Source organism: Amphimedon queenslandica, unplaced genomic scaffold (genome assembly GCF_000090795.2).
Source record: "Amphimedon queenslandica unplaced genomic scaffold, v1.1 AMPQUscaffold_13000, whole genome shotgun sequence".
NCBI lineage: Eukaryota > Metazoa > Porifera > Demospongiae > Haplosclerida > Niphatidae > Amphimedon > Amphimedon queenslandica.
In genome coordinates, this window is record NW_003546764.1 from 25,779 (window position 1) to 52,373 (window position 26,595).

The window sequence follows — 26,595 nt, forward strand, 5'->3', positions numbered from 1 at the left end:
TATAAATTTTTAAACGCATACACTGTTAATAAATCTTACCATGACTTTATGGGAGTGGCAATGTCTGTTAATTATGCCTCAAGACTATCAGAGTACAGGGATAAAGGAGTTTGTGGAGTTCCTGAGGTAATAGTCACCTTTATAAGCTACTATACTATCGGCTACCATAGATAGTGCATCTTATGATTATAACAGTTAGGATTATAATTTCTTGTTTGTGATGTATGTAGGTTTATGATGCCTGGGAAGAGGTAGAGAGGAAAGTGAGCCTACTTTGTGAATGGTTAGGATCTTCCTCACACGCTGTGGCCCATACAGGAGCCGGTATAAGCACTTCTGCTGGTTAGTGGCTCTAATTAGGGAAGGCAATGAAATTATAATTATTATAATTTTTAAAATTTGTGTCAAAAATCAAAACTTGGGGTTGCTCACCCTTGAAAAAATTAAGAATAAAAAATTGTTAACTATTTGAGGTGCAAACAAGCTAGTTTGAGGTGTGAACAAGGCCAGGGCATTGCATAAATGGTATGACTTTGTAGAATGTCTTTTATTAACACAATGATATCTATTCTATTGGAGGATTATGTCTACTAGAGTGTTACCTTAAGGAGACAATTGTTTGCGGGTATTTAATTTAGCGAATTTTAGCAATTTTTAAAAAATCGCTAACTTAAGTCCGCGCTAATTTTAATTTCTTAATTAAAATGGGTGTGGTCACAATGAATAAAATGGCGTCCGTCAGCAAGTCTGAGCTTATTTGCTGCAAAGGGTCAGCAAGATAATACTAAACTGCTGTCCAAAGGTTTCTCTAGCAGTTAGCCTAGGTCAACAAAGCAGATGACAATCTTCTTCGTTCAGTGACTGCTTCTAACTGTAAGCAAAATAACTTTACATATAGAGCTGTTGCACGGAAGTAATCAACGGGAGGGTGTGGCTAAAATTGAGCTAAATTGTCTGCCATGTTGGGTGGCAAGAAGGCCAAGAATGAATGGGGGAACAGAGAAAAAAATTAAATAAATTCTGCAGTTGACATTCCAGGCTAATGCAAGATAGAAGATGAAGATATTGAGTAAAGAAGTCTCTATAATATTCTGCAGCGAAGTATGATATCTCTTTGATGAAAAATTGCAGTTTGTTTCCATTCCTCCATTCGTTGCGTGTACATTCTTGCCACTCAAGATGGCCGACAGGAAGCTCCACCTACCCCGTTGATTACATCCGTGCAACAGCTCTATTAATGGCTCAGTGCAGAGTCAGTGATGAAGCAATTTAAGCAAGATTAGTGCAACAAGATCAACTGTATTTGGACTTGTGCAATTGCTTTGCTTGCTCATACATGTAGATCACAGCACATAATCTATAGCTTGCTTAGGCTTTCATTCTTCTAAAAGTTATTAATACCAAATGATCAAAAACGCTAAATTAAGTACCAGCCAAATGTCAGTTTTATGAAAATCGCTAAAATAAGTACACGCTAATAATTGTCTCCTTAAGGTATGCATTTAATATGCAGGTATTCCTGATTTTCGTGGACCTAAAGGAGTTTGGACTTTGGAAAAGAAAGGAGAGAAACTTGACGTTGATGTTCACTTTGAAGATGCTCTTCCAACACTCACTCATTTATCACTTACTAAACTGGTGGAAAAGGATATTATTAAATACATTGTTAGCCAGAATGTTGACGGCCTCCATCTCAAATCAGGACTAGATAGGTAACGGTATTTTATGCTGTTAATGTAACTATGTTCGTTGGAAAATTGAAGTTCTACTCTTTGTTAAAATATTGTTATTACATTATAGGGAACATCTTTCTGAATTACATGGTAACATGTTTGTTGAGAAATGTGAAAAGTGTAGCAAGTGAGCAATTATGGTAACATTAACATCATGACCTAGTTTAATTTAGAGAGTACGTCCATGATAAAGTGGTGCCTACAATAGGACTCAAATACACTGGGAATAGATGTACTGGAGGGGGAGCTAGAGGACGATGCAGGTAAAATAAGCTTAATTATTGACAAATAACCAGGGCAAAAAGCTTTGAAAATTAACTGCATGTGTAACAGAAGTCTTAAATAAAAACCTAAAATCATAGGCGTAGGAATGGGGGAGGGGGGGGCTGAAGCCCCCCAACTTTTCAGCAAGAAGGGCTTAGCCCCCCAATGTTCACATGCTAAGTCATGCTTTTTAATGTTGAGCCCCCCCCCAACTTTTGAATCATTCCTACGCCTATGAAAATAGCTTAATAATTCATTATCAATGAGATATGTTATAAATTAATAATTTAATAATACTACAATACCATTATTCTTGTTTATGCTCATGCACACATATATTTACTAGAGGTAAATTACGTGACACAGTATTAGATTGGGAAGATGATTTACCAGCTGATGATCTATCACGAGCGGAACTGCACTCAACTCAATCTGACCTCTCACTCTGTCTTGGTACTACACTCCAAATACTTCCATCAGGCAAACTGCCTCTAAGGGTAAAGAAGAATAATGGGAAACTAGTCATCTGTAACCTGCAACCAACTCAATATGTAAGAGTAAAACTGTAGTACTTTATCTAACAATAGTAGAGTATAATACAATATAACTAAATGCTATATTTAATGTACAATGGATGTTTATTTGTGGTTTGGTTTTATTTTAGGACAAGAAAGCTGACCTTGTAATTCATTATTACGTTGATGATGTTATGAACTGTTTGATGAAGAAACTTAATTTGACTTTAGCACCTTATCCTCCCTCAACTGAGGAAGTGAAAAGAGCAATAGATCTATAAAAAATAATGGTGTGTACAAGGTTATGTATGCTGTCCGGCTTTATCTTGACACACGAGGGGTAGATCTAGTCTAACTTGCAATTTAGCCTGGTGAAGGGAATAAATGAATTCTACAATTTGCACTTACTGCATTGTGCTGACTTTATTTTGCATGTTATGTTTGTGTTGTTGGTTATGAATTTAGGGTGTGGTAATTACTAATTAGATCTAGATCTAGAAACTCCCCCACTAATGGAGCCTGTGATGCAGGTTTTCGTTCTTCAAGCAGATAACTCAACGATCGCCCTTGATGTTGATCCAGAAACTGTTATCTATAACGTTAAAAAAATCATCTGGCAGAAGGAAGGAATACCCATAGAGGAGCAGAGGCTACTTTTATAGCAGTAAAGAGCTACAAGATGGTAGCCAAATCTCAGATTATTGTATCCAGAAATACTCTACAGTTCACCTTTTGCTTCTTTTGAGAGGAGGCATGCAGATTTATGTCAAGACACTATCAGGAATGACCATTCCGCTTGAAGTTGAGCCTTCTGATACTGTATGGCTTGTTAAATTAAAATTTCAAGACAAAGAAGGTACTCCACCTCATCAGCTAAGGCTCATTTATGCTGGCAAACAAATGGAAAATGATCGTACCTTATCCGATTATAATATTCAAAGAGAATCTACAATTCTTGCAATTACTCGTCTTCGTGGAGCACCAAGTGTAAGTCGTGATTTCACTATTGCAATGGTGGATTCTTGGCCCATCAATGTTTCTGTGGCAATGCATGAGACTATATCTAGCTTTAAAAAACATACAGAGCTCATTCTAGGTATACCTGCACATCAGCAACTCCTCGTTTTTAATGGAAAAATTCTTAATAATGAAGAAACATTAAAGAACTTAGGATTTTTTGAAAATATCCACCCATCAGAAAAATTTGAGATAAGGCTGTTGATCAACCCACATCTGAAGACAACTGTTAGTGTAGTATTATCAGACAATCTTACTCTGGAGTTTGATGTAATACTGGGTGACTTAACAGCTCAACTAAAAGAGCAAATTGAAGCGAAGATGAAGATACCAGTCAGCAAGCAAGTCCTCATTAATAGGTCAAATAACAAATTATTATCAAGTAACAACATTCCTCTTAGTGAATATTATGTCCACGAAAAGTCAATTATTGATCTTCATGTCCACTTTTATGTCAGAATTTTGATGCCCTCTGGTGAGATGGCGTCTATATCAACTGTTTCAAATGAAAGAGTATACAATTTAAAGCTAAGGCTGCTTCAACAATTTGAGATCAATCCTTCATCTCAATTTTTACTTCATGACGATATTGAGCTGGAAAATGACAAGGCTTTTGCTGATTATAAAATTTTTGATGATGCTTTTCTGAAACTGAAAGAGGGTGAGAAATTGAACTTTTCTTGATATTGTATTAACTAATTCTATAGTTAAAAAATTTTCTCCCAAAGCCAAAAAAGTTAGCAAGAGTTGTCAAGATTCATTAGGTTAGCAAACCATCATAATTTTGAATTTCTATGTAGCTATTAGTTCAAGATCATAAGTTTTTGGTCTTTGAAATAACAAATGAACCAGTGTTGCTAAAAGCATCTGGAAATAAAGAACAAATTGTCAAAGATCACAGTTTTCAGTTTAATTTTCTTGTGCCCTTTTCAGGTAGATCTATTACTCTGTGTAAATCCTCACAAATTGTCTTCCTACAGATCAGTTTAAGCAAGTATTGTTCAGAAACCAAAGGCTTTACACAATTACTGGAAACGTGGAGCAGACATTACTCTGGGAAGAACAAGGCATTAGTATCATTGTTCCTGAAAATGCAGTACCTTCCTCAGTCACTTCATTTGATATTGCTGTCATACCAGTAGTAAACGGAAGTTTCTCATTCCCTCATGATACAATTCCAGTCAGTGCAATCTATGCTATTGGCACCTCATGCAAGCTTGACTACCCAATTCAGATTAGAATCCAGCATTGCATTGAAATAGTTAATCCTTCACAATGCAAGCTTCTATACTTTGCTAAAGCTGAGCATGCTGGTTACTCACCACCTTATGAGTTTAATGCACTGGTAAAGGATTCTGCGGGCCATTTTGAAGTTGGCTCTTCATATGGAATGATAGAAACATCTTCTTTTACTTTCTTTGGTATCATAAAAGAAGCTGCTTCAACACTTTGGTCTCATGTGTGGTATCCGCCTGTCAGCCGCTACAAATTGTTAGCCTTTCGTCAATGCACTGCTAATCCTAAAGTCTGGAATATATACCTTGTTGTAACACAGAATAATTCAGCACACATTCAGGTATACAACACATATTCTTTGTATTTAACTTTCTTCATGTATTTTTTAGAATGCTGTTGATGAATTGACCAGAAGGTCAATGGAAAGAATGCCATCATCTGAAGCAATATTCTCTTTTACAGACCCTCAAATTGCATTTAGTGTTTTAGAAACACCTGCCATGGAAGGATGGCAAATAACAAGTTATCAAGATCCCTGTGAAGTAAAGTTAATTAATGATAACAATGAAGCTAAAATTATACTTGTTAGATTCTCAAGGAAGATGTTGAATTATATTGCTGCTATCGTGGTGACCTTCCTAATGTTGCTATCCGTATTGAAGCTCCAAGACTGAATGAAAGTTTCATGCATAAAATTAATGTAGTAGGAACAAGCAATTCACCACAATCAGTGACCATTTCCTGGGAAGGTTAGTTGTTCGCAGTCTAATGCAACTTTATCAGTTTCTATTGCTCACTTTAGCAAATTTTAGTGATGCAGTAGACAGGCATGTTTCAGTATTAAGAGCAGCCACAGATATTGATCATGGTAAGGAAAAATTCTATTATAAGGTGCAATTAGTTAATTATAATTATATTTTTTTGCATTGTACGCTTATTTTTCTGTTTTATGACAGGAGCAGGTCCTGCTTTTGCTGACCTTATGAATGATGTGGCAGCAAAGGCTCCAGATAAATGGAGGAGTGTTGCTATTATGCTTAGCATCAGTCCTGAGCATGTGACTGCCATTAGCGATCAATATCGTGATGATCCAAACTCTTGTTATACTGCCGTGTTTCAAAAATGGAAGCAAACTCAGAAACGTCCCTATACTTGGAGTACTGTTGTTGAAGTCCTAAAATCAAATCTGGTAAATAGACAAGACCTAGCTGAAGCTATAACTAGAAAATACTTGTAGATGTTTAAATTTTATAATGTGCTGCACGTACAGTACAATAATTTTTGTATTTAGATTATGATATGTTACTATTATTTTTGTCTGCTTTTTTGGAAACCTTCTTAAAAAATTTCTCTAATAATTATAGCACTATTTTAATGTTCTCACACCTCATTATTGTATACTTCCATCATGCTAATGCTGACTTGACAAAGTGTGTCCTTAGCTGAAGATATCTGATCAAATAACTTGCCTCATACAATACCTAAATGAATATTCATTGGTGCAATGGCTTAGTATAATTTATTTGTTTCCAAAAATTGAGAATGATTTTCCAGCTCCCCTCTGTTTGTACCAATGTACAGTTGTATCCTTTTCAGGCATTCCTCAGTAAATTTGGGACAATTCATGCTAAAATTATATAATGATTATTTTCTTTTTACTTATTTCAAGTAATAGTAGGAATGGATGGACTGTGTACCTGTTCAGCTTTTGCTGCATGCAGGTTGTAAGCACCCATTGCCATTTTGCTGAGTTTGTAAGTTTAATCAAACTTGAATAATTCTTGTTCCAGAGTCTTCAAGAGGATTTCTCAATGTAATATTAGACTATCTTGTCCACTGTTCCTGATTATGACTGGCATCTGCCTCTAAGACTTCCTATTTGTGTTTGCATGTGTACAATTATTATAAATAAGAATGACATAATATTATACAATTTATAGATATTGATGGTCTGAATATAATGACAACCAGCCATTTTCACACTTTATAGCCTATAGCACCTGATGTGAAGGAGACTAAGTTCTGGTGACATATGCTTGTATTGATGATGTATAAACTTAGTTGCATGTGTATGCAAGGTTTAAGTGATGCATTAGTCACAATAAACATGTTTTTGTTTTGAATTGCCATTGATTAAGGGAAAGTAAACAAATTTCAATAGTAAAATTATGCATCTTATGCACTAATTTGTCTAAAAGTAACAGTATACTGTAACAAAAATAATTCTATTCAGTCTGTGTTGTTAATATGGCATTGCTAGTATCGGTATTGTCTGTTGTCTTCTTGTTGAGTGTCAGTGAAGTTATTAGTCAATGTCCACCTTCCTCAGGTAAGACACTGGATGTGTATAGCAACAACTGTATAGGTTTTATAGGTATCTACCTGATGCATGATGGAAACTGTTATTCTAATGGATCGTATGTTTGGGATAGTAGTATCAGACCAACTCCTCTACAGTGTGTATTATCTGGTGAGACTCTTAATGGTGGACAGTGGATTGGTCCTAATGGAACAGTTCCTTGTGATGGTAGTAATATTCAAAATATTCAATGTACTACTGGGTCAGGTGCTAACCTCAGTGTTCACATAGATCCACCAAGTTATCTGGGGACAGATGGTGATGGCTGGTACAAGTGTTGTCTACCCACTAGTTGTTCAAATCCGAACACTAACATCATCTTTGCTTATATATTCAGTAAGAAGAGATTATAATCAGTTACTGATGTAATAATTTTATTTGTAGTATTTGCAGAGATAGAATCATTTAATGTTGCTGATCTTCCTTCAAACATGACAATATATCCCCAGGAGTACAAACTGAATTGCATTAAAGTTGGACACTGGGAATATAGTATTAATATGAGCATTGGTGGTAATGCTGCACTGGCCAGTTACACTAATTGTAATGATGATACTTCCCCTTGTCCTGGTACTGTGTTAGTTAGTAGTACCAACACAATAAAATATACTGTTACTATCACATGGGATGGAATGACTGTCAGTAGTGGATCAATCAGTCAATCAACCACTGGAGATCAAATGTACTGGTGTGTACTGGATAATTTTTATAATGGTGATGATAGAACACAAACTTTAACCATAAAAGGTAATGCATATAAAAGTATGAATACATTATGTATACTACTAAATGTGTCTCTTCTATTAGTACCAGCAACTGCTCCCTCTTCTCTTACTGAGGTCAACAAGACAACTACCACTATCACTGTCAGTTGGACTGCACTTGATTCATCTGATGCTGATGGATATGTAGTCAATGTCACTAGTGACACAGACACTCTGCAGACAGTACAGGTGGAGGGAAGCAGTAATAATACAATCACACTAAATAAACTGAAAATAGGAAAAACTTATCGCATCACAGTCAGAGCTTATCAACAATTACTGGGACCTGCTAGTAATACAATCAGTGTACAGACCTTACCAGGTATAACGTTTTAATGTACTTGCAACTTAGTTGATGTATTTCTAGTTATAAATTCAATCAATTGGATACTAGTCTCATCCATTACACAACTTAATAACACTCAATATCGTATTGATTGTCTCACAACTACAAGTATAAACCCTTCAACTGATGTTTACTGGTTAGTAAATGGAGTGATGAAGAGTAACTCAATGTTTACATCAATTGATGCCCTGACGTACAACAATACACTACTGGTATATCCTGATCCACTGGGAGTGTCAGTTAATGTTACCTGTATAGCAATGATTGGAGGAGTCAAATACAGTCAATCTGTGATATTACATGGTATGATTATACTAAATAAATAGTGTACTTTTGTTTCTTTTCTAGCTCCTAGTGGTCCTCCGAACAATGTGAGAGGGTTTATATTAAATACTACTAGTATCAAGGTGAACTGGACTAATTCATCAGTCACTAAAGGATATGTGATTGTATATACTACTGGAGGTGTAACCCATAATGTTGTATTTACCAATATAAATGAAACTGTATTAACAAATCTCTCACCATTGAGTACCTATACCATCAGTGTGTATTCATATTTAGATCTTCCTTCTGTTACTAGTACAGTAACAGAGTTAAGATTGGATGGTAAGTTATTATCATTGAGAGAATGTAATTGATATCTGTTCTAGTTCCTAGTCCAGTAACTAATCTCTCAGTATCTAACATCTCAACCACTGGTATTACAGTGAACTGGACTATTCCCAGTAATGACAACTATATATAACATACTACACCATCATCTCCTATACTCCATCTTGTCCCCAGTTATCATCAGTGAATGAGACAGTCTCTGTTGCTCCTCACCAGTCCACTACAACATACAGTTATACATTAATAGGTCTGTACAGTGGTATGAACTATACCATTTCAGTGAGAGCTGGTAATGTACTAGGAGGATCTAAATTAATTATAAACATATCAATACAAACTAAAGCAACAAGTAATAGATAATTATTCTTTTTAATAATTAATTTTGACTTGTAGTTCCTAGTGGTTGGCCTTCATTAATTCAAGTAATACAAGTTAATTCTACAGCTAATAGATTCACTTGGAATGAGGTCAATTATTCTCAGCGTAATGGTCTAATCACAGGTTATACAGTAATTGTCAGTAACAGTAGTATCACATACAACCTCACCAGCACTGAGAGATATGTCATATTGAATGATCTAGTATTTGGTACTGAGTATAACTTCAGTGTAGCTGCTGTCAATTCTGTTGGAAGAGGTCCCTTCAGTGATCCTATTGTAGCAGAGATTATTGAAATAAGTATGTAATTATTATGCGCTAGCAATATCAGCATATATAGTGTTCATCAGTTCAATTATCATTTTCTATCTTTAACAGTACTGTTTATAAAGTAATTTCTATATTTTCAGTAATTCCATCAACTAGTGATTCATTCAGTAGTGTCATAGCTCTTAGTGTGCTAGTGGGTATATTGTGCAGTTTACTAACTGTCAGTGTTGTTGTTCATATTTACTGCTTTATATAGTAAGGTTACATAGTTAATACAATAAACAGTAACTGTTATTGTTTTGCTATAGAAAGAGATGTCCAAGTATTAATAAACAAACAAAGTTAGTCTGTTTTAATTTTGTTATGTTATTTAGCACAAATTATGATAATAGAGCTGATGATGATATTGCAATGCAAGTATGTGAACCATATGGGATTCACAAGACTAAACTAAGTGAACAGAATGAAAGAGTCTATGATGAATGTCAAACATAACCTGATGATGTTTATAAATGTATGCCACAATAAATGTACTAGAACTACTTAATATACTGCTAAGTAACTCTTAAATTTTTTCAATAGTTTTAGTGATTTATTTTACTTTTACATAGTTATGCAGTATTACATAGTTTTGTGTGAAAAAGAGAACACAACTTTATGAGTGCATTTAATAGTCATGCACTATGTAGTCTTGCAGATGTGACATAAGATCTAATTTATTGCCTGTACTGACCAATTCTTTTCATCTCTTGTTCATCTAAAGAGAGAGAGTGGGTGGTCAATATACATGTATATTCATGATTAATTAATACATTCAATAGATCTATATTAATATTTATAACTTGTAACCACATAGTTACACGTGGTCAGCATTATATATACACACATATACAGATTTCAATAGAGTAACTCCAGTTCGTTTGTCTCTTTCGTTCATCATTCGTTCATCATTTGTCATTCATCTCTATCTTTCAGTCTAACTATTTTAGTAGTGTGAGTGTATGTTGCTATTTCATTTGTTATCATTTGCTGTCATTCCTCTTTTCCCACTCTTTCTAAAACAATCCATTCTTCCTTCATTTCCTCTTTCCTTTCTAACTCTCTCTCTTCTTCTTTTATTATTTGGTCAAGAGTATTTGTGATCCTCTTAATTCAATCATACAATCACACTACATTATCACGCCCAAGTTACCAATGTAGTGTGATTGTATGATTGAATTAAGAGGATCATGAATATTCTTGACCAAATGATAAAAGAAGAAGAGAGAGAGTTATAGAAAGGAAAGAGGAAATAAAGGAAGAATGGGATTGTTTTAGAAAGAGTGGGAAAAGAGAAATGATAGCAAATGATTATACAAATGAAATAGCAACATACAATCACACTACTAAAATAGGTAGTGTGAATATTAATATATATTAATATATTAATATATATGAATATTATACTGAATGTGTTAATTAATCATGCATATGAATATAATTGACCACCACAAGAGCATAGTAATAATAACATGCAGAGGCTTTTTACTTACCAATTAGGCTCCATTCCAGTCCAGCTGCCCAACGCTGTTCACCTAAAGAGATAATGCCATTAAAATTGAGTTTTCAGCTATGAGATGTGCTCTTTGATTATCTGCTTTGTTTAAGGCTCATGTACATGTACTTTGCCAAGCATGTGATCAAATCTTCCTTACAAGTTACAACATTCTGTAAATGTATAGTAGTACACTAGTGAAACATGATGAAATAAAGGTACCACAATACAAATTTTGATCACATCAATGATGGTAGTATTATATAGTTTTAGTGTACCTCAGGCTTTTCTATTGACAAGTATAAGTTAGAGCTTTGTTAAAGTCAGTACTGTCTTGATCATGCTTTGTTAAATTATATCAATTATATGTTTTATTACTTAATGCACTATTAATACGAAGCACTATGGTGCAATGGACTCACCTGCTGGAATTCACCTGAGTTATATGTGTTTCAACATCAGCATCATCAGCACACACTCTAAACACAACTACATATAAATAACTGTGGTGAGTCTGAGCAAGCTCAAGGCTAAGAGGTGTTAACACACACAGTTCCATTGCATGGGTGTTCATGATTAAAGGTGGGTTCTCAAAATGATGCATTGTTTTTTATGTGCTAGCATCATGACCGGAAGTGCTGTATAAACCATTGGGAGAATGCGTCATTGCGTCAGAATAGAAATGTTTTCTAATCTGACGTATTGATGCATGCTCCCATTGGTTTTTACAGCACTTTCGGTCATGATGGATGTGCATGCCTCATACTGAGAACCCACCTTAAGACTCTAATCAGTGATTATAAAGTGATCCTGTCGTACATCACTTGTAGTAAATGACATGCTTCCTTTACTGTCTACTCTTCCCTCCTCTCTAATAGCTCTATCCAGTACCAATGACACTACTACTTATACAGAAACACCACATTCCAGTACATTAGCATTGTGAGTACTAAATAGTCTCTCTGATATCCTCATCACTCCTTCTAAGTTCTCTCTAACCAATGAGTGATGCAGAGCAGTGTTGTATGGCCAGTAGCCACGTTCTTGCACGTGGTCACTAATAAAACCAAATAGAGGGTGTGGTCTAACTAATAATTAATTATTTTTGTTGGAATGCTAGGTATTTAGTAAATATCATAGTCATAGATATTGAGACTGAAGAGGATGTCTGGAAGAAGTTAGTCCATCTCTCCCTACTATCTTCCCTCCTCCTCTGTCTTCATGCTCTCTCTTTCTATTTATTCTTCTGTAGTCATTGTCTTCATTTCTTTCATTCATACAGGTTTCGAAATGAGGTCTGAACACAAAGCTCCTGTAATAGGGGAGTCCCTCTACCTGTGGGCAGGGAACCAGGTTGACTTACCTGCAGTTCATGACTCCCTTCAAAAGAGGGAAGTGACCTCAACAGTTGATGTCTACCGGCTTTCTACTGGTGACTGGTCCTCTCACCTAACAAGAGGTACTCCTCCATTAGGAGTAATTGCCTACTCCTGTACCACCTCTCATTCTAATATTTACTATTTTGGTGGATGGTGTGGTCATGATCTTTGTTACTACAATACTTTGAATGTACTGAATACGATAAAGATGCGGTGGACTTCATGCAGTAATGCTGAACAGTCAATGAAGAAAGGCACTGCTGGAATGATATCACTGGAATTTGATGGAGCAGAATACCTTGTCATAATAGGAGGGTATGGTTCTACACCAACTGTTTACCAACCTCAGTTTCAATATGATCAGCTTAAGACTGGTCATGTTCGTACTAATGAACAGTTACTTTATAATGTGTCCACTGGTAAGATTAATTCTCTTAATAAATAACTTATTATATAATGACTTAATGACTAAATTACATGTGCATGTATATGGTACATACATATAATTCAATATAAAAATCATTTTGTTGTTAGCATGTATTGATAGATGATCACTGTATGCTCTTCACTTTAGGACTTTTCACTGTTCCATCTGTCAGTGGACAGTGTTGTCCACCAACTAATGATTTTATAATTGAGAAGATTACTATTACCGGTAACAGAGGAGTAATGTTTGGGGGTAAAGTGACTGTTAATGGTGATGGGACTACAAGTACTAACAGTGTTTACATATTCAGTGTGACACATAGTATAATAGTAAGTTGTATTATATTTTGTTGTATTGTATTGTACAGTAATACATTATCTCAGTATTATCACTAGAGGATATATTGTGTTGTATTCATATTAACTGTATTTTGTGTATTATTATATTAAATATTCACAAAACTCTCATACTGCATAAAATACCATATAGTGGGTTGTTTCGAGGATAACAAATTTCACGAATGTCGTGGATTTTTTCATGATTTGCGAAATTAAATTCCTTGAAAATCAATTTAATATGGTACAAGATGGCAGATTAGTGAAAATTCGCGAAAATTAATTCCGCAAACTTCCAGATATGGGTCATTCGCGAAATTTATTATCCTCGAAAAAAACCCCGCTATACGGTATTTTCATAATTAGGCAGTGTAAAGTCATGCTTAGCATATTATCAAGTATATTGTGTACCAATAGATTTGCTATACCTCCAGTACTTGTACACGTATGATACTAAAGACAACCACTAACCTCACCTCATTAACGTCAAAGTATAATTTACATGTCACACCCATTATTTGTATCACTACACCCATTATTCATATTTACGCTGAATGATACTCTTAGTATTTGCAAGAGTAGATAATTATTGGTATTTGTTTATGTATCTAGAACTGGGAGATACTGAAACCAGGAGCAATACCTAATGAGGGACTGTGGCCTGTGGAGAGAGACTCTCATGCTAGTGCTATCATCAATGGTGACTCTACCTCACCTACACTAGTAGTGATTGGTGGACGGGATAATAATAATCAACTAGTTAATGAATGTTTGTTATTTGATAGTATCACTACTGGTCAGTACAGCTGTAGGAAGGTATGTGTGTGTATAGTACTGTAATGATGTGTGTGTGTATAGTTAGGTCAGTTGACAGTATGACACTAGTACTGATGTATATATTATAAAAAATTGTAAGTGTTTTCAGTACATAATACTATCACTGATGAAACATTAACAATACAATAAAACCACCCACACATTTGATTAAAAATTACACAACTTTAACGTATAAGTGTTTGTACTATTAACACATTTCCTATTGATAGTAAAATTTGTGCATTTTTGTTATTCTTCACTTGATGTGAAATAAACAATTACAGTAAATATAACAATCGTCTACATATGAAATCATACAATTTCTCATTTTTATAAGTAACTGTATAAACATCATGTATCAGTAATTACTTGTATACTTTTCTTTATCTACAGATCCCTTTACCTGAATCTATTACTGGTAGATACAAACACTCACTCACAGCAGTCACAATGTCACCACACTGTGCGTGGCTAGTAATTGTTGGAGGATATGAAGAGTTTAGTATGAAAGATGTTGGAGAAGGAAAGAAGGTGCCATGGGGTATTTATATCACTGATATTAAAAAACTAATAATGATAATTGAATTTGGTAAGATGATATTATTAATTATACCATGGTGCGTGGGTGGTTACCATGAAAACCTTTGATGTTTAGTGGGAGTATACTGCTTTGGTATCGCAGTTTACATAAGAACAATACTGCAATACTTTACCATGGCATAAGTACAACCCTGTCTGGAGGTGGTTATGGGTACATAACTCCCATGAGATAAGTGGTCGAGGGCATAGCCCTCGACAACTTATCTTGTAGCCCTCGACCACTTATCTCATGGGAGTTATGTACTCAGAACCACCTCCAGACAGGGATGTATCCTACGCTCAATTGTAAGGATACTAGATGAATGTAAAACATTAAAGGGGTGAGACTAAGCAAGCTATAGACCCCCTAGGCGCTAAGACTATTTTGTATGAATTATTTACGGTAGCCACCCACGATTAAAATTACTGACGGCAAGAAGCTCTCCACATCAAAGGCAGATGAAAGCCCAAGTTGCCAAAATGAAGCATAGCAAGAAAACTATGTTGCAGCAAGAGCTACCTGGTCTATATGATGTAGTCTGGCCTCCATAGTTTCCATAAATGCTGCTTGTAAGCCTATAGTACCTTGTAGCGCTCAGAAAAATGGCCAGGCGGTGTTACCACCTTTGATTTTCTTTTGATCTTGAGGCCTTCTTGCCGTCAGTAATTTACATCGTGGGTGGATACCATATAGGAAAATTTTATTTATTATGAATGAATATCATTATTGTAATCACATTCATTGAAAATAATCTTAGTGCCTAGGGGGCCTATAGATTATGTGCTATATGATCTACATGTATGAGCAAGCAAAGCAATTGCACAAGTCTAAATACAGATCTTGTTACAGTCTTATTGCTTAATTTTTCTCTATCACTTCATTACTGACTTAAACCTGAATCTCAGTTAGAAGCAGTCACACATTTTAAGAAGATTGTACATCTGCTTTGTTAACCTAGACTTGCTGATAGAGAAGAAACATCACCTAGAATATGCATGCAGCTATAGCTACAGTAGCTACATGCAACTTTCTCACTTGCATTCAACTTATCAGAGTGCTTTATATCAAGAAATAGAATGTATAACCGCTCTTCCAACCTTTCTTCTTGCTAGAGAAGTCTTGGGACACCAGTTTAGTCTTATCTTGCTGACCGTTTGCTGCAAGTAAGCTCAGACTTGCTGATAGCTACTATTTTATTCATTGTGACCACACCCACTTTCAATGAAGATTAGGCTATTTAACTTTAATAATAGTTAGACGACCCTATCATGCCTGTACAGACAAACAGATGCTTATCGCCTTAGTGGGGCTCGCTCAGGCTCACCCCAATGAGCATTAAATACATAACTAGACGAATGTAAAACATTAAAGGGGCGAGCCTAAGCAAGCTGTAGATTATGTGCTGTATGATATACATGTCTGAGCTAGCAAAGCAATTGCACATGTCTAAATTCAGTATCTTGTAGTCATCTTGCTTAAATTAAAGTTATCTTGCTTAAATTAAAGTTATCTTGCTTATAGTTAGAAGCAGTCACTGAAAAAATCATGTTTGAAGATTGTATATCTGCTTTGTTAACCTAGGCTTGCTCCAAGAGAAGAAACATGGCCTAGAATAGATGTCATGATGCAAGCAGCTATAGCAGTACAGTACATGCAGCTTTCTCACTTGCATTCAACTTAGCACAGTCCTTTATGCCAAGGAAAAGACTGTATATCTGCCTTTCCAACCTTTCTTCTTGCTAGAGAAGTTCTTAGACAGCAGTTTAGTCTTATCTTGCTGACCGTCTGCTGCAAATAAGCTCAGACTTGCTGATGGCCGCCATTTTATTCATTGTGACCACACCCGTTTTCATTGAAGTTTAGGCTATTTAACTTTAATGATAGTTAGACGACCCTATCATGCCCGTACATACATACAGACGCTTTCTCGCCTTAGTGGGGCGAGCTCAGGCTCGCCCCAATTAGTGGGGCGAGCTCAGGCTCGCCCCAACGAGCTCAGGCTCGCCCCAATTACATTAAGGAAGTGGATATTGGTCCGGCAGCCGGACGCCTACTGCGCGGCTATAGATCCGGCAGTCCGTTGTTCTCCGTAAAACAGCTTGTGCGCATGCGCAATAGTGCAAAATGGAACTTAGTCTTTTTATCAAGAAACCCTAATCCCAAAACCCTACAATCCCGGAGGCTAAGATGTACGAGAGGGTGCTCTAAAAACTAAACACTAAACCCCAATCCCAACCCTACGACCCCGGAGGCTAAGATGTACGAGAGGGTGCTCTAAAAACTAAACACTAAACCCCAATCCCAACCCTACGACCCCGGAGGCTAAGATGTACGAGAGGGTGCTCTAAAAACTAAACACTAAACCCCAATCCCAACCCTACGACCCCGGAGGCTAAGATGTACGAGAGAGTGTTTATTTAAAAAAAAAAAGTAAAAAAAGCGAAAAAAAAAAAAGAAAAAAAATCAAACATTTCAGCATAGTTTTAGTCAATAGTCCCGACAGGATTCGAACCGCTGACCCCATCCGTGCAATCCAGACCAGCCTCTCCACTACACCACCGCAACCCTGCTGCATCAACGTTGCTGATTGTCGTATTTATACTTGATATCTGTATATAAAATCGTGTATTAGTATACTGGGGCGAAGCCCCAGTATACTATATAGGGACTGCCGGATCAATAGCCGCGCAGTAGGCGTCCGGCTGCCGGACCAATATCCACTTCCTTACATTAAACTAGAAGAATGTAAAACATTAAAGGGGCAAGTCTAAGCAAGCTATAGATTGTGCTGTATGTATGATCTACATGGCATGTATGAGCAAGCTAAGCAATTGCACAAGTCTAAATACAGATCTTGTTGCAGTCTTATTAAATTGCTTAAATTTTCTCTATCACTTCATTACTTAAACCTGAATCTCTGCAGCAATTAAAGTTATCTTCCTTATAGTTAGAAGCAGTCACACATTTTAAGAAGATTGTACATCTGCTTTGTTAACCTAGGCTTGCTGCTAGAAAAGAAACATCACCTAGAATATGCATGCATGCAGCTAGCTACAGTACAACTTTATCACTTGCATTCAACTTATCAAAGTACTTTATATCAAGAAAAAAGAATGTATAACTGCTCTTCCAACCTTTCTTCTTGCTAGAGAAGTCTTTGGACAGCAGTTTAGCTTTATCTTGCTGACTGTTTGCTGCAGGGGCGGATCTAGGGGGGGGGCCAGGCCCCCCCAAAAATTTTTCTGGTCAAGTATAAAATTAGTTTTATCTATGTAAACTGTGAAACAGCTGCAGTACTTGACTGTGTAAACAGTCTGTAAACCACAAAGGAGCTCATTTAAGAGGCCTAATCTTCAAAATTTTGACTTCCCAAATAAAATCCTGCAGGCCTAGTTGACCACACCCACTAATTACCCCACCCATATCATTATGGCCCCCCCAAAAATTCAATCCTAGATCCGTCCCTGGTTTGCTGCAAATGAGCTCAGACTTGCTGATAGATGCCATTTTATTCATTGTGACCACACCCGCTTTTAATGAAGATTAGGCTATTTAACTTTAATAATAGTTAGACGACCCTATCATCATGCCCGTACGTACAGACAAACAGACATTTCTTGCCTTAGTGGGGCTTACTCAGGCTCACCCCAATAATTTCACATTCATTTTATAGTGTGTACATTATTTGTAAATTTCAGTTCCTAATATGACGTACATTTTCCATTCATTTTGTATACTGTACACACCGGCTACAATACCACTGTATGTGTGGGTGTGCATTTGCAACCACTATAAATGATATCATTAGTTTATAAATTAAATACCGTATATTCTTAAATAGAAGCCAGATGCGAATAAACGCCGGCGTAGCAATAGAATTGACCTATAAATACGCAAAAGTAGCTTGAAAATAACTCTGTAGCCTTGTGGATGCTACCTTAAGTGTCTAAAGTCAATTGCATGAGGCCCGGGTTTGAATCCCGCTCTGAGTCAAAATTTTTAAAAATTTTTTCATTTTTTCTGAGGTCCAAATACCATTTTAGAAATAGATGCCCGGGCTTTTATTTAAGAATATACTGTACATTTATTTATAATATATCTTGTTGTCTCTCAGTATATAGTGAAGCTGGTGAGTGGATAGTACAGTCAGTACTTAGATGGTAATTATCTCACTAGTAAGAACTATCAAGGAAAATATCAATCGTACAGCAAGACCAGAACATGGTGGATGGATCAGCTAATAGAAAATCCCACAGAGAAGGAAATGAAGCTTCAGAGATGTATACAATCTTTACATCAAGACCTACAAGTGGCTCATCAGAGCAAAGTATCACTACAAAAGGCACTGGTTGAGGCCAATAAACAAGGTATATAGGATACTACACACACACTTTAACTGTACTAACTGATTTACCATATATGGTTACCAACTGATTTACCATATGGTATCATTAGCAATAATCATAGTACATGTATTTATGGGCTATGTACATACAGTGCAAATTTTTATAAGCTACAAATATGATTTACTTTCTATTATTGTATTTTGTTCAAGATTATGAGAAGCTCAAAGCTAAAGTTGCCGATAATGAAGTATATATAACTGAAATATTGGAAGAGAAGACACAAGTAGAGGAGAAGAAACAGATTATTACTGGTTAGTGTATCATCAGTACATAATATTAGATGAGAGAATATTCTATTAATCTAGAAGATTATGAGAATCTGAAACTCAAAGTTGCTGATATGGAGGAACAATATCTGAAGGAGAAACAGATCATTATTGGTTAGTTAACTATACTCACAGCATGTATTAGATGAGAGAATATGTTTATTGTGTAGATGACAATCAAAATCTCAAAAGTAAAATATCTGAGAAAGACAAAGGTATAGCGAAACTAACATCACAAGTAGAGGAACAATCACAGAATGAGAAACAGATCATTACTGGTTAGTGTATCATCATCAATCAATAATAATTATTAATAGTCTATTAATTTATAGATCTTAAAGAAAAGGACTTGTACATAGCCAAACTAGTGAAGGAAAGACAAGAGAGAAGCAAAGAGACTAGTTCCATTGGACTACAATTTAATTACCTGATCCCTTCAATGGGTAGGAGTATTATTGTGTGACTGACAGAGTGCAGAGTTTCCTAAAATAGTCTCATGCAGCTTCTAGTATAGTGTATTTTGCCAGAAATCTCAAGGAGGGCATTCACCATTTTTATAATTTTTTTTCTGATACATATACATGTACATGTGCAGTTCTTATGTTGTGTATTAACTTTGAGCTTATTCCGATCATGTTTTGATTTTTTATAAATTTTTTAAAGTTGCTCAAAATGCCATGTACTGTTGTATTGTAGTGCTTGTCAGCTCATGAAGCTCATGCTGTTTAGCTCACTTGGCATGCCTTGTGGCAAGTTGTGGGAAACCCTGACTGAGTGTATACAATTGTGCGTGTACTACTCACTGTATCTATTTTGTATAATTGATAGATAAATTGGATTGTCTGAGTGATGTCCAGGTAGCAGAGAGGAAGCTGTTCTTAATCCAAGGAGACAAACCTCAACTGATGAATTGGGAGAAATATGGTCTAAGGATTGGAGTACAAAAGGAGAGCTTACTGTCCTCTGAGACAGTAGAAGTAGCAGTGGTCGCTCTTGTAGGAGGACAGTTCGAGTTTCCTCCTAATACTGTCCTAGTGAGTGCTGTGTATGCAGTATCACTCTCAAAGCCTCTCCTCAAACGGCTCATATTAGAAATACAGCACTGCATTGATTTAACAGGACGACCAGGTCTTAGTCGTCATCTCAAGTTTGCCATAGCTCCCGTTAGCACACCCAGTCTTCCTTACCAGTTCTCCATAGTTGAGGGAGGAGTGTTTAAAACTGATAGCTGGTATGGAGCCATTGAGCGTAAAGAGTTCTGTTTGGTGTGCATACTGGGAGAAGAATCAGCTAATGAAGGAGGTAATGGTGTCCCTATAGCATCAGTTAATGGAGACACAGAGGAAGGAGAGGAGGAAGAGGAGGAGCAGCAACCACAAGAGAAGGATGAGGAGGGAGAGGAATCAGAGGAAGAAGCTGAGGAGCAGTTGAATTATGAGGAACAAGAACAAGAAGAGGAGGATGAGCAAGATGAGGAGGGAGACCAAGAGGGAGGAGATGATGATGATGACAGTGATTCCTCCAGTGATAAGACCAGCAGTACTGCACCAGGTGCTAGTGGAGCCAAAGGTCAGTTAGTTAACTTATATCTATAGTCAGTGTAGCCTTTACTTTACTAATAGTGTCTAAGGATGGAGAGAAGGGGAAGCCGGAAAATGATGGTACAATAATTGCTACAAAAGCAAGTGGTTCTGCAGCAGCAATCCCTCTCCTTGTGTCTGAAACTGAGAATGAATCTGAAGTTTCAACAAAAGATATCTTTGGTGACCCAGTTCACAGTAAGTGCATGCACTGATGTAAAATGGTATTTTATGTATCACTGTAGAAACACTGTCCACTGGTGTAAGAAGAGTCATAACTTATGCCGGTATACTTTATTATGAAGAGGACAGAGCAGAAGATTTGGTTTCCTTCACTGCAGCTAAGAAACTAAGTGCCCTCACTGAGGTAATGATTGTATTTCATTGATAGATGTCTCATTGCTTTTTATTGTAATAGTTTATAAAGAAGAAGCATTCTTGTGCTAAGATTGGACAATATCTTTACTTTCGTTTTATGCCCAATTGTGATGATAGTCCATACATTGAATTGATGTTTGATACTCCACAGAAGAAACCCAGTACTGGATGGACTATTGAGCCTCATATAGAACCATGCAGAGTAAGTTTAATGTTACTGATATAATCATTGTTGCTGTAACACATGTACATGTACAATGTAGCTATATCAAGATGATGTTGATAAATTTGGAAGAAAAGATTGTTCTCTTCCTTCATGTTGCCTGATATCAGTATATGAAACAATTGATGCTGTCTCATCATTGCACTATTCCATACCACTGGATGGAGTGGTTCGTCCTAAAACATTATTCATTCACCAGTCACTGAGAACTTCTCCTTCATCAAGTAATAGATAAATAATTTTGATTGTTCATTTAAGTAATATCAATCAGATCCTACTACCTCCTCCTCCTCCTCTAATGTAGTACATGAATCAACATCAGTATCAGGAGCTAGTAAGTTGATATTAATATAATAACACACTAGTGACTAATCACTGAATTTGTATCATTGATAGGTACATTTAGATCTGATTTTGCTCACAGAGTAATGACAGAATGTACTGGAATGATAAAGGAAAGGGTTGGCTTGTATCCGCTGATAGACAGGCTGGTTGAGAAGAGGATGATAAGTGAAGCTGAAAAAGGCCAGATTATTGATACAAGCACTGGACTAACTGCTAATCAAAGAATGGACGAGCTACTTAGTTTAGTTAAAGCATCCATTAGAGAGGATGGAGAAGATTTTGGGTTGTTTCTAGAAATAATTAAACAAGAGAATACAAGAAGAGCTGATAGACTAGCACAGACACTATTAGACAATTATAAAAAATTATTATAATTAATTGCTTTTCATTTTATGTATATTTTCGTTCAAATATTATTTTATTATTCTGAATTAATCAAAAATTAATTTTATAGCAAATTTTTGATTATCAAAATAGTTGTAAGTTCCCTGTTCACACCAGTTACTTGTTCACACCATTCCACCTTCACACCTTGTTCACACCTTCACAATGAGACAGCTGGAAATTGATTTTACAAGACAAGTACCACTCTTACATTTTATTAGATGGTGGAGTCACAGTGTACTGAATCTTGATTTATATTAGCACCTGTTCTTCCACAAGTGACCTTTGATAGTAATAGTGTTTCTCTTACATATGAACCTGATGATGACGTTGGGTGGACAAGGATTAATGGGACAAATATTTATTGATCCTACTGTATGTGATTACAGCTTCAATAGTATGTTTAGAATTATTTAGGTTTCCATTGAGCAAATTGAAAATTTGAAGTTGTTTCAAGAAAACCTTGTTTACCCTCCTCGTATTAGAGTACAATTTATTAGCAATAGCAAGATAATGCCTCTAAAAACGATGACTGTCAAATTTGATGGAGTAAAATCCTTCCCAAGATCACTTCCTGTTACAGATACTATTTTAAAGTTTGAATATAGTTGTAATGATAATGAATCAACATCACTGGAGGATCGAGCTAGTAAATGATAATACTGACCTTTTGACCTCTATTATAGAGAAAGTGTTTGACGATGTTCTTGTACCTTATTATGCTGCTCTTAATTCTTTGCCTAAAAAGTCTTTTCTGGTCTGTCAATCAATTGTACACAGCAAAGCTTATTAAATGAAGTTAGAGGTGCTCCTTCAATGGAAGAGTGCATTGATGAGTTCAAGGCTAGTCTTGGTTTTATGAGGAAGTTACCTCAAGTACAAAAGCATTATCAAAAGTTCTTAAGCTCATTCATTGCTGTAAGAGGCAGTTATGGTAATGCAGCAATAGTTTTAGCTGAGGACTGGACTGAAGCTAGGAATGAACTAGGACTTGGTTTTAATATTGATATTGATGCTTGATATTAGTATTGATTAATTTTCGGATTCATAATGCTTGTAAAATTTTGATCGTCAAATCAATTTAAATTTAAGATAAGATCCTTGTTCACAATGAACCTTCACACCTCTTCAATTCAAACCTTCACAACGAGACAGGAAATGTTGATTTTTACAAAGTAGGCACTATCATTAATTGCAGCTATAGTATCACAACCTGACCATTCCCTAGCATACAGTAATTTGTTTAAAATGAAAGAAATTACTAAAGATGGGCATGTTTTTCAATGCAGGTGCAAGATATACACCACATGTCGTGTTTAGTAAACAATTGTTGCAACATATAAGGGGAACATTCCCACTACCACTTTCAACATCACTAACAGCAAACATTTACCAACAAGAAAGGAGATGAGTGCCCTATTGATGATCCTATCAGTTGTACTAGTAGTATCTACATTGACTGGATCTACTAACAATTACTATAATGGTAAGATACTAACTATATACTATACTAATGGATAATATGTATCTACCTGTTTGAATTCTATACTATCAACAACAAGAACCTACTGGTAATAAAGAAATCACAGATTGTTGTAAGTTCATTAATACACTATTGATTTATTTTATTAATTTTAAGCTATTACTAAGAAATTTGGTGAACTCAATAATGCATCAATAATTCCAGTTCCATTAAAACGTGGGGAAAAGAGTTATTGGAAAGGATTACTAAAGATCAGTTAGTCATAACATTCATGAATAAACATGAACCATCTATAGAGAGAATGATACACTGGGGTATAGTGCATCTAACAATGACACATAACTTCAAGAATTATACTAATATTACTTTCCTTGATGAGAAATTTAATTTATGTGACTACTTAGATGATATAATTAAGAAATATTGTCCAGTACATCCAAGAATATATGATGTGAATGCTAGTGCTACAATGTCAAAACTCCTTTGGCCAGTTAGTAACAAACAGACAACCTTTCCATGCTACTATCCTATTTTGTAGGGTCAGTATAATGCCAGAATAACAGCTTACAATGAGAAAGGAGAGCAAATAATGTGTCTTATGAAAGAAATTACCATCAATTGAATGGCATACGTTACATGATGAGCATTGTTTAATAAATGTAACAAACATGGGGTCAAATACATTATTACAAATTTAAAATTTTGTATAAAATCAAATTTTGATTGAAATGGGCTAAAAATATCTATGCAACATAAAAAAACATGTATGTTCATTAAAAATTTTTTAAATAGAAAATCCTTACTTTTTCATTTTTAGAAAAATTTGACCAATTTGCCCAATTTTTGAGCAACTTTAGATATTCATAAGAAGTCAAATTTTGATTGGAATAAACTTAAAATTTCAATACATGCATCAGAAAAATTATGACTCATGCTTTTTTATTTTTGATAAAATTCAAGTTGACCAGATTTCTCAGCAACTTTAAAACGTACTGACAAGAAGGTGAGCACTATACCGAAATGCTTAAAAATCTCAATAAAGAAGTAATTAAATATTGCTGCCATGCTTTTAAACAATGACACTAAAACCATTAATTTTGTCAAAAGTGGAATAACATGCATCACACAATATAATAACTATAACACACATTGATCTCACTAAGGTAACAAAATACTAGACTAATATGAAATTGATGACAAACACTACAATCCCTAACAACAATTTTAAATGCATTAACAGAGACTAAGCTGATCTATGGCTAGACATGTGATTGTCTCACAAATCAAATCAAATAACTGACAAACTAACTAATAAAAAGAAAATGTTTATGCTTCACATTTCAATCATCTTTATCAACATCAAAAAAATCAATCTCAATTTTTTCTACAAGATGTTTACGTCGAGTAGAAAGTTGACGATCAAAACAAATATTATTGAACTCATACATCATGAACTCGTCATCAATAGAAAATACTTCATTTTCAAGAATTGCTTCATTCTCAAATATTAATCTATCATTAAATTGTGCCTGTTTTTCATCGAGCATACTTTTTCCTCCATAACTTAAAATTGCATTTCTTGGTGCCTTTTTCCTCTGCAGTGACATGATTTTATTACTTGAAGTTTTGTTTCTAAAGTTGTGGATGTCTGTTGTTTCTTTTCATCCACAAGAGTCCAAGGGCAGAGGAGTAATCTCCAAGCATCTCTTGAGTCACTGCTCAGGATGACAAAAAAGGAGAGTGTAAAGAATCCTTGAAAAGCATTGAAGAAAGCAAAAAAGAACTGAACTATGAATGAGATGCTATAGGCTCAGTAATAAATGTGAAGACAGCAGATAGCCACATGAGACCCAACAGCATCAAAATACCATAAAAAGATAGCATCATTTTTATTGCTTCAGATGTGGTGAGTTGAGACTTACTCATTCTCTTGTTCTTATGAATAGTGTGGAGAAGAACACAAATAACAATGATATATATAGTAATGTAGAAGATAAGTATGACGAAGACTGGAAGTAGAAAAGCAGCAAGAAAAGGGATCATGTCATTAATGAAACAGCTAACAAACAAAAAATCAATAAAGGACAATAAAAATGAATACTCTGCCACTTACAATCCAGACTGGTTTTCTGGTTAGTACAAATAAATATAGAAATCAGCATAATTACTAATGTGATTATAACTGGTAAGAGTGGTAGAGCTAATAAAGCATGAAAAATCATTGTTGTATAATCATATTCTTACATTTCCATGTTATGTCTGTGAATACAATGACTAGTTTTTGAAACATTAGTAAAGCCTCAGCTGCCATTCACATCCAAGCAACAAGAACATAGTAATGTATTGAGAACACAACTGTTATACAACCAGCTCTCACCGATACTCTATCAATACCAATGACAAAACTACTAGCATGAAAAGTAATGAGAGGCAAAGCTGAATGTGAAATTTGCTAGCTTCTCTTGTGCTTAATTTCCTATTACAAAAAATACATCTATAGTTAAAGAAATACAGTAATTGCATTCTCACTTTAAAATAATTGAAGTGATAATTGTTAGTACTAGTCTCACTAGTGAGAGTCTCTGAGAGACACACACCAAGAATTTGATACAAATTCTAGTGTAACAGTGACATATTGAGGGGGTTGGATAGGTTCATTAACTCTAGCAGCTAGATACATTCTATAAAAGACATTGAGTAGCTGTCATTGTGATTAATTTCTAAGCAAAATTAGTCAAATGATCACAATGGCAAGCTAAAAAACTGAGATTATCAGTAGTAATAAGTGTTGTATTACAACCATCAGCAGGCAATTACCCCTGCCACCTACATCATAAGTTGAAAGGCAAACCATTAAATTTATAGAAACTGTAATTTTTAGCTACCTGCAATCGTAAAATTTCAGTACACAGTGGGGGTACTAACATTCTTTAATATCAGAGAATAATCATAATTATCAATA

At 35.4% G+C, this 26,595-nt stretch overlaps 4 protein-coding genes and 1 long non-coding RNA gene across 5 annotated transcripts; all 5 read left to right on the plus strand.

The window, feature by feature from the left end:
* Positions 1–40: 40 nt before the first annotated feature.
* Positions 41–2,997, plus strand: LOC100632211 (NAD-dependent protein deacetylase sirtuin-6-like). The gene is made up of 7 exons (XM_003389689.3): positions 41–126; positions 231–342; positions 1,514–1,712; positions 1,801–1,860; positions 1,907–1,996; positions 2,344–2,548; positions 2,662–2,997. Exons 1-7 carry the CDS (start codon positions 49–51, stop codon positions 2,791–2,793), a joined length of 876 nt encoding a protein of 291 aa, XP_003389737.2. The 5' UTR covers positions 41–48; the 3' UTR covers positions 2,794–2,997.
* Positions 2,998–3,113: 116 nt separating this feature from the next.
* LOC109585835 (uncharacterized) lies at positions 3,114–6,128 on the plus strand. Its single transcript, XM_020001976.1, has 8 exons — positions 3,114–4,190; positions 4,237–4,293; positions 4,337–4,462; positions 4,510–5,105; positions 5,155–5,307; positions 5,355–5,514; positions 5,568–5,633; positions 5,722–6,128. The coding sequence occupies exons 1-8, from the start codon at positions 3,266–3,268 to the stop codon at positions 6,000–6,002; spliced, it is 2,364 nt and encodes a 787-aa protein (XP_019857535.1). The 5' UTR covers positions 3,114–3,265; the 3' UTR covers positions 6,003–6,128.
* Positions 6,129–8,504: 2,376 nt separating this feature from the next.
* LOC109585834 (uncharacterized) lies at positions 8,505–8,916 on the plus strand. The gene is made up of 3 exons (XR_002186682.1): positions 8,505–8,537; positions 8,583–8,843; positions 8,888–8,916. It is a non-coding gene; the product is annotated as an uncharacterized LOC109585834 (long non-coding RNA).
* A 3,405-nt stretch (positions 8,917–12,321) lies between these two features.
* Positions 12,322–19,179, plus strand: LOC109585832 (uncharacterized). Its single transcript, XM_020001974.1, has 6 exons — positions 12,322–12,829; positions 12,985–13,166; positions 13,785–13,988; positions 14,382–14,577; positions 18,683–18,935; positions 19,124–19,179. The coding sequence occupies exons 1-5, from the start codon at positions 12,322–12,324 to the stop codon at positions 18,730–18,732; spliced, it is 1,140 nt and encodes a 379-aa protein (XP_019857533.1). The 3' UTR covers positions 18,733–18,935; positions 19,124–19,179.
* A 4,367-nt stretch (positions 19,180–23,546) lies between these two features.
* On the plus strand, positions 23,547–24,256 carry LOC109585833 (phosphatidylglycerol/phosphatidylinositol transfer protein-like). The gene is made up of 5 exons (XM_020001975.1): positions 23,547–23,636; positions 23,713–23,745; positions 23,790–23,888; positions 23,930–24,123; positions 24,172–24,256. The coding sequence occupies exons 1-5, from the start codon at positions 23,558–23,560 to the stop codon at positions 24,253–24,255; spliced, it is 489 nt and encodes a 162-aa protein (XP_019857534.1). The 5' UTR covers positions 23,547–23,557; the 3' UTR covers position 24,256.
* The last annotated feature ends 2,339 nt before the right edge of the window (positions 24,257–26,595 follow it).

Coding starts and splice junctions, on each gene's coding strand:
- LOC109585833 (XM_020001975.1), top strand. CDS start 23,558: ATGAGTGCCCTATTGATGATCCTATCAGTTGTACTAGTAGTATCTACA. Junction 23,746..23,789: donor TAAAGAAATCACAGATTGTT/GTAAGTTCATTA, acceptor ATTAATTTTAAG/CTATTACTAAGAAATTTGGT. Junction 24,124..24,171: donor TGTCAAAACTCCTTTGGCCA/GTTAGTAACAAA, acceptor CCTATTTTGTAG/GGTCAGTATAATGCCAGAAT.
- LOC100632211 (XM_003389689.3), top strand. CDS start 49: ATGGGAGTGGCAATGTCTGTTAATTATGCCTCAAGACTATCAGAGTAC. Junction 343..1,513: donor CGGTATAAGCACTTCTGCTG/GTTAGTGGCTCT, acceptor TTTAATATGCAG/GTATTCCTGATTTTCGTGGA. Junction 2,549..2,661: donor ACCTGCAACCAACTCAATAT/GTAAGAGTAAAA, acceptor GTTTTATTTTAG/GACAAGAAAGCTGACCTTGT.
- LOC109585832 (XM_020001974.1), top strand. CDS start 12,322: ATGAGGTCTGAACACAAAGCTCCTGTAATAGGGGAGTCCCTCTACCTG. Junction 13,989..14,381: donor GTCAGTACAGCTGTAGGAAG/GTATGTGTGTGT, acceptor CTTTATCTACAG/ATCCCTTTACCTGAATCTAT. Junction 14,578..18,682: donor AATAATGATAATTGAATTTG/GTAAGATGATAT, acceptor GTTGTCTCTCAG/TATATAGTGAAGCTGGTGAG.
- LOC109585835 (XM_020001976.1), top strand. CDS start 3,266: ATGCAGATTTATGTCAAGACACTATCAGGAATGACCATTCCGCTTGAA. Junction 4,191..4,236: donor TTTTCTGAAACTGAAAGAGG/GTGAGAAATTGA, acceptor CTAATTCTATAG/TTAAAAAATTTTCTCCCAAA. Junction 5,634..5,721: donor AGCCACAGATATTGATCATG/GTAAGGAAAAAT, acceptor GTTTTATGACAG/GAGCAGGTCCTGCTTTTGCT.